The following is a 12,090-nucleotide window of genomic DNA, read 5'->3' as shown; positions in this document are numbered from 1 at the left end:
ATACTGCTCAAGAAACCCATCCCTAATACACTCAATGAACTCATCCTCAAGGCAGCCCTGCCCAATTTGATTTGTCCAATTAATATGATAGTTAAAATCCCCCATAATTATAGATGTTCCCTTATTACAAGCCTCAACTATTTCCTGATTGATACTCCGTCCAACCGAGTTGCAACTGTTCGGAGGCCTATAGACTACGCCCACTAGTGTTTTTTTCCCCTTATTATTCCTTACCTCCACCCAAACTGTTTCATTATCCTGATCTTTTGACCCAATATCATTTCTCTGTATTACAGTGATTCCTTCCTTTATTAACATAGCCACCCCACCTCCCCTTCCTTCCTGCCTGTCCTTCCTGATCGTTAAATAACCTGGTATGTTTAATTCCCAGGCATTGTCACCCTGCAGCCATGTTTCTGTAATGGCCACAAGATCATACCCATATGTAGCTATTTGTGCCATTAACTCGTCTATTTTGTTACGAATGCTACGTGCATTCAGATAGAGAACTTTCAAATGTGTTTTGTGACACTTGGTTCCTGCTTTTGCCCTTTTTATTACTTTACCTTTTACTCCATACCTTCTGCCCCTTCCTGACACGCTCTGGTTTTTAATTTCCCCACTGCTACCTGAGCCTATGACCTTCTCTCTTGTCATTTTTATTATTTGCTCTCTAGGAACCTCCCCCCCCCCCCCACTAGTTAGTTTAAAGCCCTCTCTACAGTCCTAGTTATATGATCCGCCAGGACTCTAGTCCCAGCACTGGCCAAGTGAAGCCCGTCCCAACGGAACAGCTTCCTCCTGCCCCAGTACTGGTGCCAGTGTCCCAGGAAGCAAAACCCATTTCTCCCACACCAGTCTTTGAGCCACGCATTTAACTCTCTTATTTTATTTGTCCTAGCCAAATTCGCTCGTGGCTCAGGTAATAATCCAGAGATTATTACCCTTGAGGTTCTGTTTTTTAATTTGACCCCTAGCTGCTCATACTCCTTTAACAGAACCGGCTTCCTAGTCCTATCTATGTCGTTTGTACCAACATGGACCACGATGACTGGACCCACCCCCTCCCACTGCAAGTTTCTTTCCAGCCCAGAGGAGATGTCCTTAACCCTGGCACCGGGTAGGCAACACAGCCTACGGGACTCTCGCTCTTGGCTGCAGAGAACTCTATCTATCCCCCTAATAATACTATCCCCTACCACTACAACATTTCTATTTACTCCCCCCTCTTGAATGGCCCCCTGTTCCACGGTGCTGTGGCCAGGTTGCTCATCCTCCTTGCAGCCCCTGCACCCGTCCCCACAGGGAGTAAGAACCTCGAACCTGTTGGACAAGAGCAAGGGCTGCGGCTCCTCCAACACTACCTCCTGGATCCCCGTACCTGCCTCGCTCGTAGTCACACCGTCCTGTCCCTGACCATGGGCTACATCTGAATTAATTAACTTCATAGGTGTGACCACCTTCTGATACAGAGAGTCCAGGTACTTCTCCCCCTCCCTGATGTGTCGCAGTGTCTGAAGCTCAGACTCCAGCTCATCAGCACGGAGCTGGAGATCCTGTAGCAGCAGACACTTGTCACAGATTTAATCATCGTTAGCCTCAATGGGGTCTACCGGCTCCCACATCTCGCAACAGTAACACATCACCTGCTCCATTCTATGTAATTAATTAAATTTTTTATTGTTAGTTATGGACACCCTCTACCCGATTATAGATGCTAGTATCCCCCTTAATTAATTGGATTTAAATTAAATCAATCCCTCTAATTACACCAGTTAAATGGTTTACCAACTGTCCCCACTACAGCACAGAGACCCTAGAAAAAAAACGCAAAATTTAAGCTTGTAATGAAAAGAAGAAAGAAATACTCGCCAACCAATCCCACCAATCACTTACCTGCTTCCTGGTGACGTCACTCTTGGATTACTTTTTACCTCTCTCCTCTGCTGTTGAATTGGTACGCCTCACGTCACCTCACTGCTCACACCCAGGTCCGATGCTCTGGTCGGGCCTCGGGTCGCTGCCGGTTTTAAGCTCCACCTCACCTCACTGCTCACACCCAGGTCCGATGCTCTGGTCGGGCCTCGGGTCGCTGCCGGTTTTAAGCTCCGCCTCACCTCACTGTTCACACCCAGGTCCGATGCTCTGGTTGGGCCTCGGGTCGCTGCCGGTTTTAAGCTCCGCCTCACCTCACTGCTCACACCCAGGTCCGATGCTCTGGTCGGGCCTCGGGTCGCTGCCGGTTTTAAGCTCCGCCTCACCTCACCTCACTGCTCACACCCAGGTCCGATGCTCTGAGTGTGAGCAGTGCTCAGAGAGATTTGGGTGTCCTCGTGCAAGAAACACAGAAAGCTAGCATACAGGTACAGCAAGCAATAAGGAAGGCAAATGGTGTGTTGGCCTTTATTGCAAGGGGGTTGGATTATAAGAGTAAGGAAGTCTTGCTACAATTGTACTGGGCCTTGGTGAGACCACACCTGGAGTATTGTGCATAGTTTTGGTCTCCTTATCTAAGGAAGGATATATTTGCCTTGGAGGCAGTGCAATGAAGGTTCATTAGATTGATTCCTTGGTTGTCCTATGATGAGAGATTGTGTAGAATGGGCCTATGTTCTCGAATTTAGAAGAATGAGAGGTGATCTCAGTGAAACAGTCAAGATCCTGAAGGGGATTGACAGGGTAGATGCTGAGAGGTTGTTTCCCCTGGCTGGAGTGTCTCGATCTAGGGGGCATAGTCTCAGGATAAGGGGTAGGCCATTTAAGACTGAGATGAGTTTCTTCACTCGGAGGGTTGTGAATCTTTGCAATTCTCTGCTCCAGAGGGCTGTGAATGCTGAGTCTTTGAGTATATTCAAGGCTGAGATTGATAGATTTTTGGACTCTAGGGAAATCGAGGGATATGGAGATCAGGCGGGAAAGTGGAGTTGAGGTTGATGATCAGCCATGATCTTATTGAATGGCAGAGCAAGCTCGAGTGGCCGTATAGCCTACTCCTCTTATTTCTTATGTCTGTCCTGCCGGTGGGATATTAGCTGAAAGGTATGATTCTGTGTCAGGCTGTTGCTTGACTAGTCTGTGGGACAGCTCTCTCAATTTTGGCACAAGTCCCCAGACCTTGGTGAGGAGGACTTTGCAGGGTCAACTGGGCTGGGTGTGCCATTGTCGTGTCCATATAGTGCCACGGTCAATGCCAGGTGGTCCGACTGGTTTTATTCTTTTTCGTAGCGTTTTTTTACTAGGCCATTTCAGAGGGCAGTTAAGAGTCTGTGGGTCTGCAGTCACATATAGACCAGACCAGGTAAGGATGGTAGATTTCCTTCCCTAAAGGACATTACTGAACCAGATGGGTTTTTACTACAATCCAATAGTTTCATGGGCATTACTGATACTAGCTTTTTATTCCAGATTTTTTAATGCAATTAACTGAATTTAAATTCCTCAGCTGCTGTGGTGGGATTTGATCCGGATCATTAGTCCAGGCCTCTGGATTACTAGTCCAGTAACATAACCACTATGCTACCGTTCCTGTAACTGTAATTTAAGATGGTGGTTTTAGTGTACCTGACACTATGGTAGAATCCCAAATTCTTACTTCAGCTTAAGCTTTTGGTATTCCAGCAAAAAATATGAATATGGTATTCATTACCAAAAGATATATGGGATTGGGGGGGAGCAGTATTTGCATCTGATCAGTAGTTTGGTATTTCTGTTGTGGCACACTGCAAAGCTCTATAATGTTTAGTGTCCCATATGTTAGAACAGCATTGCAGCAGATGTGTGTTCTGAAAGGGGCTGTGGGAGATTTGTGCACCCCCCAGCCCATGATTTTCTGCCCATTAATGTCAACAAGCAGAAAATCACAGGCTGGGGGGGGCGCTGTTTCCCAGTGCACACTCCCGGCACGTGGCCTGGGGTTCCAAGCGGGAATATGCTAACTCAACTTGCGTTTCTAGAAATTATCTACTTTGATAAAAGTCACAAAAGTTTCCTCAGCTAACACGAGGTTGCAGCCATTGTATTTCCAATTATCAACTTGACATCAATCAAGTTTCCCGTTCATCTCTAATCCAAAATCAGATCCGGTGTTGATCTTGATAGTCAGGCAGTTGGTGTCTGAAGGTCTGTTTTCCAGTGTATTGAGGTCAAGGTACTTCAAGGTTGATGTCTTTTAATTTATCCACTCCCCCATGACTTGTAAAACTAAACAGATTGGTTGTGTGCTAACTAGAAAATTACAGCTTAAGCAAAAAGAGCAGCAGGAATTGTAAACCAGTAACTGGTAGAAGCATGCATTAAGTCTTGACCTTCTATTTGTCTCCAATTAGGATGAATACTATCACCTACTAGCAGAGAAGATTTACAAGATTCAGAAAGAGCTGGAGGAAAAAAGACGCTCTCGGCTTCAAAAACAGCAGCAGGGAATGTTGCCAAACCAGGGTACCTTGACAGGACCGGGTGGCCAGCCACCTGGCATGTCGCAGGCGCCAGGTATGGCTCCGGTCCAGCCTGTCCGGCCACCTAGTAAGTATATTTCCTATGTGGTGAATAAAAGATAATATCTCACTTACAAGGGATGTCAATTTTTATTAAGCAAGTACTTCAAAACCTAGTTGTCAGCCCTGGCTCAGTAGGTAGCTCTCTCGCCTCAGAGCCGAAGATTGTGGGTTCAAGCCCCATTCCAGAATCTTGAGTACATAATTTAGGCTGACGCTTCACTGCAGTACTGAGGGTCTGCTGCACTGTCAGAGGTGCCATATTTTGGATGCGACATTAAACCAAGGCCCTGTCTGCCCCCTCAGGTGGATGGAAAAGATCCCATGGCACTATTCGAAGAAGAGTAGGGTAGTTCTCCCAATGTCCTGGCCAATTTTTATCCCTGAATCAACATCACTAAAACAGATTATAGGAGGATGGAAACAGGAGATGGTTATTCAGCCCTCAAGTATGTTCCGCCGTTCAATTTGATCGTGGCTGATCTGTACTCCGTCTTTGCTCTATATCTCTTGATACCCATACCAAACAGAATTGTTTTTGATTCCAGTCTTGATAATTTCAATTACCCAGCACCCACAGCCTTTTGGGAAGTGAGTTCCAGATTTCTATTACCCTTTATGTGGAAAAAGGGCTTCCTGATTACACTCCTCAATGACTGAGCTCTAATTTTAAGATTGTGCCCTCTTGTTCTGGTCATTTATATCATTGCTGTTTGTGGGAGCTTGCTGTGCGCAAATTGGTGCCACATTTTCCTACATTATAACAGTGACTACACTTCAAAAGTATTTTATTGGCTGTATAGCGCTTTGGGACGTCCTGAGGTTGTGAAAAGCGCTATAGAAATGGAAGGTAGTTGTTCTTTCTATCATAACCTATATTTGCGCGGTGATTAAGTTATTTGTTGAACTATTTTCTCTTCTCTCCATTTTCAAGATTTCCCTATAACTTCTGCCAACAATGGGCTATTCTAATTCCATTAATTGAAGTTGCCACACTGCTCTCCATAACCAGTTCACATAACCTCTGCATATAAAAATGAGGGATTGGTATTTTGTCAGTAAAAAGAAAATAAAGAAAGACTTGCATTTATATAGCGCCTTTCACGACTACTGGACATCTCAAAGCGCTTTACAACCAATGAAGTGGAGTCACTGTTGTAATGTAGGAAACGCAGCAGCCAATTTGCGCACAGCAATGTCCCACAAACAGCAATGTGATAACCAAATACAGTAAACTCTCGTTTAAACGGCACCTAATTATCCGGAATTCTCTAATAACCGGCAAAATTCAGGAGTAGGTACAGGAACCCAAAGGCAAGTTTTACTGTATATTTGTGGCTGTGTAACCGGGGCTTTCCTACCTTTTGCCGTGTAACCATGGCTCCTGCACCTCTGGTTGTGTAACCGGGTCCCCTATACCTGTGGCCGTGTAACCGGGGCTCCAGCACTTGTGGCCATGTAACAGGGACTACTGGATCTGTGGCCGTGTAACCGGGGTTCATGCACCCGTGGCCGTGTAACCGGGGTTCATGCACCCGTGGCCGTGTAACCGGGACTCCTGCGCTTGTGGCCGTGTAACCGGGACTCCTGCGCTTGTGGCCGTGTAACCGGGACTCCTGCGCTTGTGGCCGTGTAACCGGGACTCCTGCGCTTGTGGCCGTGTAACCGGGACTCCTGCGCTTGTGGCCGTGTAACCGGGACTCCTGCTCTTGTGGCCGTGTAACCGGGACTCCTGCACTTGTGGCCGTGTAACCGGGACTCCTGCACTTGTGGCCGTGTAACCGGGACTCCTGCACTTGTGGCCGTGTAACCGGGACTCCTGCACTTGTGGCCGTGTAACCGGGACTCCTGCACTTGTGGCCGTGTAACCGGGACTCCTGCACTTGTGGCCGTGTAACCGGGGTTCATGCACCCGTGGCCGTGTAACCGGGGTTCATGCACCCGTGGCCGTGTAACCGGGGTTCATGCACCCGTGGCCGTGTAACCGGGGTTCATGCACCCGTGGCCGTGTAACCGGGGTTCATGCACCCGTGGCCGTGTAACCGGGGTTCATGCACCCGTGGCCGTGTAACCGGGACTCCTGCGCTTGCGGCCGTGTAACCGGGACTCCTGCGGCCGTGTAACCGGGGGCTCATGCGCCTGCGGCCGTGTAACCGGGGGCTCCTGCGCCTGCGGCCGTGTAACCGGGGGCTCCTGCGCCTGCGGCCCTGGAACCGGGGCTCCTGCGCCTGCGGCCCTGGAACCGGGGCTCCTGCGCCTGCGGCCCTGGAACCGGGGCTCCGGCGCCTGCGGCCCTGGAACCGGGGCTCCGGCGCCTGCGGCCCTGGAACCGGGGCTCCGGCGCCTGCGGCCCTGGAACCGGGGCTCCGGCGCCTGCGGCCCTGGAACCGGGGCTCTCGTACCTTGGTAGGTATACCTCTCCGTTATCTGGAATTTTTAATCAACCGGCACCATCCCGGTCCCATAGGTGCCGGATACCAAAGAGTTTCCTGTAATCTGTTTTTGTATCTTGATTGAGGAATAAATATTGGCCAGGACACCGGGGAGAACTCCCCTGCTTTTCTTCAAAGTAGAGCCATGGGATCTTTTACGTCCACCTGAAAGAACAGACAGGGCCTTGGTTTAACGTCTCATCCGAAAGACGGCAGCTCTGACAGTGCAGCACTCCCTGCACTGGAACGTCAGCCTAGCTTTATGTGCTAAAGTTCCTGGAGTGGGACTTGAACCCACAACCTTCTGACACAGAGGCAAGTGTGCTACCAACTGAGCCACAGCTGACACATTTTTAAAAACATTTTAAGATGCAGATTTGGAATTATAAACGCAGGGTTTTCGTAAGGGTACCAGCAGGTTTCTTACTTCCTCCAATAGCCATTATGCTGGATCATTGGTCAATTGTGGAAAGTCAAACCCAACACCAAATGGAAGATGATAACACTATGATTGCTGGCAGAAGAGTACTTTTAAGATTGAGCAAAGCAACAACAGTAAAATCTTGAACATAAGTTGTCCTTTCATGCAGTTTTTTTGACCTGTAAGTCTAGGAGTATTGTAGCACTTGCTGGTGCCTCTGAAGACAGTAACTCGTCACAACTTAATCTCTTGCCTTCTTCCCCAAGTTTTTTCTCCCTTCCCCTCCTAAAGGCAGTGCCTCATCCAACTGTACAGCTCCATGGGTGCCAACAACTCACTGGCAACTCTGACATTTTTTTACTTAACAGCCTCAACTGTGTCAAGCTGCTCCACCATGAGGACCATCACAGCCATCCTCAGTCTTGCCCTTCATTTCCCACTGATGTACTTCTCAACCAAAGTCATTTGCTAGCAATCGGGTTGGAACCGCGGCTGACTTCTCCCCTGCTCTAAGGGCAGGGTGCTGCATTTTTGGGTGCTTGCACCAAATATCCTTCTTGGGTTTTGCATTGCAGACACCTGCATAAGCAAACCCTATGACCTAGAGTGTGCCTTTACTTGCCCAAGATCTATGTTAATGTAGAGAACCCTGTAACTGTGTTTTAGCTTGCTGGATATCGAGTGCTATCACATGATTTCCCTCAGCTTCCTATGGCAGAAGAATAAATACACCATTAGACTGTGGCTAAGGCTATAAACTACAAGGCATTGAACTATAAACAGATAAAGGAATAGTATTAAATATGAACAATAGATTCACAGTAAATTACAAACTATAAAAAAAGTTACTAAATCTTAAAGATGTTTACTTCTCCTGCACTAACAACTCAACACAAAACAGCCTGAAAATACAATCCCAATATCATCTGGCACGTAGAAAATCTGCAGGGTCAGTAAAGCAAAACTCCTCGAGGTCAAATTCCAATTATGGGAAGATCTGAAGCAGCTTTCAATTGACTGTCTGCCGAACTGCTGTGCGGTGTAATGAGCTCATCGTTATGGAGCATCAGTGTGCGTTCTAACAGGTGTGGATGGTGTATACTTCCATCCCAGTGTCATCTCCTCTGAAGAATGTCCTCTGACTAATTTATTTCCACTATTGTCCAAAAAAGTGAAGAATGAAAGATAATCATCTTCACTCTTTGAATTGAGGCATCCTTCACACACTGGCCTCCCAACCTATCATTCCCTTTTAGAGAAAGGACATAAGTTGTCCCTTTGATTGAATCAGAAGGAACTGAGGACCTTGAAGTCAGAATGCAGTCAGGAAAGAAACAATGAGGGTCACATACTACTGTAATAACATCAGTGAAGATAAGACTTGGGGGATATTCCTGTCGAATTTTACCCACAGAAGGGAGCATAGAAACATAGAAGATAGGAGCAGGAGTAGGCCATTCGGCCCTTCGAGCCTGCTCCGCCATTCAATGAGATCATGGCTGATCATCCAAATTCAGTACCCTGTCCCTGCCTTCTCCCCATATCCCTTGATCCCTTTAGCCTTAAGAAATATATCCAACTCTTTCTTGAATATACTTAATGAACTGGCCTCCACCACCCTCTGTGGCAGAGAATTCCACAGGTTCACCACTCTCTGGGTGAAGAAATTCCTCCTCATTTCAGTCCTAAATGGCTTACCCCTTATCCTTAGACTATGACCCCTGGTTCTGGACTCCCCGGCCATCAGAAACATCCTTCCTGCATCTAGTCTGTCCAGGCCTGACAGAATTTTATAGGTTTCGATGAGATCCCCTCTCAATCTTCTAAACTCCAGTGAGTATAAGCCCAATCGACACAATCTCTCCTCATACGTCATTCCTGCCATCCCAGGTATCAGCCTGGTGAATCTTCGCTGCACTCCTTCCATGGCAAGAACGTCCTTCCTCGGGTAAGGCGACCAAGACTGCACACAATACTCAAGGTGTGGCCTCACCAAGGCCCTGTACAACTGCAGCAAGACATCCTTGTTCCTGTACTCGAACCCTCTTGCTACGAAGGCCAACATACCATTTGCCTTCTTAACCGCCTGCTGCACCTGCACGCTTACCTTCAGCGACTGGTGCACAAGAACACCCAGGTCTCTGCACTTCCCCTTCCTCCAATCTATTGCCATTCAAATAATCTGCCTTCCTGTTTTTGCCACCAAAGTGGATAATCTCACATTTATCCACATTATACTGCATTTGCCATTTTTCTGCCCAATCACCCAACCTGTCCAAATAGTACTGGAGTTTCACGACATCCTCCTCACCGCTTACCCTCCCACCCAGCTTTGTGTCGTCTGCAAATTTGGAGATGTTACATCCAATTCCCTCGTCCAGATCATTAATATATATTGTGAACAGCTGGGGTCCTAGGACCGATCCTTGCGGTACCCCACTAGTCACTGCCTGCCACTCGGAAAACGACCCGTTTATTCCAACTCTTTGCTTTCTGTCCGCCAACCAGTTCTCTATCCAAGTCAATACCTTGCCCCCAATCCCATGTGCCTTAATTTTGCACGCTAATCTCTTATGTGGGACCTTATCGAAAGCCTTCTGAAAGTCCAAATACACCACATCCACTGGTTCTCCCTTATCTATTTTACCAGTTACATCCTCAAAAAATTCCAGTAGATTAGTCAAGCATGATTTACCTTTTGTAAATCCATGTTGACTTTGTCTGATCCTGTCACTGCTTTCCAAGTGCTCTGCTATTACATCTTTTATAATAGACTCTAGCATTTTCCCCACTACCGATGTCAGGCTTACCGGTCTATAATTCCCTGCTTTTTCTCTACCACCCTTTTTGAATAGTGGGGTAACATTAGCTACCCTCCAATCCATGGGTACTGTTCCAGAGTCTTATCGAGTTCTGGAAGATGACCAGCAATGCATCTACTATTTCTAGGGCCTCTTCCTTAAGTACCCTGGGATGTAGATTATCAGGCCCTGGGGATTTATCGGCCTTCAGTCCCATCAATTTTCCTAACACCATTTCCCTACAAATACTGATTTCTTTCAGTTCCACCCTTTCATCAGACCCTATGTTCCCCGGCATCTCTGGGAGGTTATTTGTGTCCTCCTTTGTGAAGACAGAACCAAAGTATGAATTTAGTTGGTCTGCCATTTCTTTGTTTCCCATTATAAATTCCCCTGATTCTGACTGCAAGGGACCTACGCTTGACTTCACCAATCTTTTTCACTTCACATATCTATAAAAGCTTTTACCGTCAGTTTTTATGTTTCCTGCTAGCTTACTCTCATATTCTATTTTCCCTTTCTTAATCCCTTTGTCCTCTTTTGTTGAATCCTAAGCTGCTCCCAATCCTCAGGATTATTGCTTTTTCTGGCCAATTTATATGTCCTCTCCTTGGATCTTATGCTATCCCTAATTTCCCTTGTTAGCCACGGTTGAGTCACCTTTTTTGTTTTATTTTTATGCCAAACTGGGATGAACAAATTCTGTAGTTCATCCATTCGGTCTTTGAATGTTTGCCACTGCCTATCCACCGTCAACCCTTTGAGTGCCATTCCCCAATCAATCCTACCCAACTCGCTCCTCAGACCATCGTAGTTTCCTTTATTTAAATTCAGGACCCTAGTCTCGGAGTCAACTACTTCATTCTCCATCTTAATGAAGAATTCGATCATATTCTGATCGCTCCGACCCAAGGGGCCTCGTACAGCAAGATTGCTAATTAATCCTTTCTCGTTACATAATATCCAGTCTAAGATGGCCTGACCTCTGGTTGGTTCCTCGACATATTGGTCCAGGAAACCATCCCGTAAACACTCCAGGAAATCCTCCTCCACAGTATTATTACTAATTTGGTTGGCCCAATCTATATGTAGATTAAAGTCACCCATGATGACTGCTGTGCCCTTATTGCACACTTTAATTTCCCTTTTAATGCCATCCCCAACCTCCGCCTTACTGTTGGGAGGCCTATATACCACTCCCACTAATGTTTTTTTCCCCTTAGTATTTCTCAATTCTACCCATACAGATTCCACATCATCAGAGCTAATATCCTTCATTACAATTGTATTAATCCTTTTTTTTAACCAGTAATGCTACCCCACCTCCCTTTTTGCCTATCTTTCCTGAATATCGAATACCCCTGGATGTTGAGTTCCCAGTCTTGGCCATCCTTGAGCCACGTTTCCGTAATCCCAACCAAATCATATTCGTTTACCTCTATTTGCGCAGCCAATTCGTCCACCTTATTACAAATGCTCCTCGCATTAAGACACAAAGCCTTCAGGCTTGTTTTTTTAACGCTCTTAGACCTATTAGAATTATTATTTACTGTGGCCGCGTTTGATTTAAACCGTTGATTTCTCTGACTGCCACTTTTGTTTTTCTCCTTCCTATCTTTTGCTTTTATCCCTGTTTCCCTTTCCTCTGTCTCCCTGCTCAGGTTCCCAACCCCCTGCCATTTTAGTTTAACCCCCCCCGAACAGTGCTAGCAAACCGCCCCGCAAGGATATTTGTCCCGTTTTGGTTCAGGTGCAACCCGTCCGACTTGTACAAGTCCCACCTTCCCCAGAAGCAGGCCCAGTGATCCAGGAAACTAAAGCCCTCCCTCCTGCACCAACTCTTTAGCCACGCATTCATCTGCTCTATCCTCCTATTCCTATACTCACTAGCACGTGGCACCGGGAGTAATCCAGAGATTACAACCTTTGAGGTCCTGCTCTTT

At 46.8% G+C, this 12,090-nt stretch overlaps 1 protein-coding gene across 8 annotated transcripts in view; it reads left to right on the top strand.

The window, feature by feature from the left end:
* The window catches only part of crebbpb (CREB binding lysine acetyltransferase b), a 155,948-nt gene that overhangs the window by 71,695 nt on the left and 72,163 nt on the right, over positions 1-12,090 (top strand). For all 8 annotated transcript variants that reach the window (XM_086001006.1, XM_086001001.1, XM_086001002.1 and 5 more), the window contains exon 10: positions 4,326-4,521. In XM_086001006.1, coding sequence (XP_085857132.1) covers positions 4,326-4,521 — 196 coding nt within the window. The remainder of the gene's footprint in view (positions 1-4,325; positions 4,522-12,090) is intronic.

This window comes from Somniosus microcephalus, chromosome 11, assembly GCF_052327205.1.
Source record: "Somniosus microcephalus isolate GS21.2 chromosome 11, FLI_Smic_1.0, whole genome shotgun sequence".
In the NCBI taxonomy this organism is placed as follows: domain Eukaryota; kingdom Metazoa; phylum Chordata; class Chondrichthyes; order Squaliformes; family Somniosidae; genus Somniosus; species Somniosus microcephalus.
The sequence above is the reverse complement of the archived record's forward strand: the minus strand, read 5'-3'. Positions and strand labels throughout refer to the sequence as shown.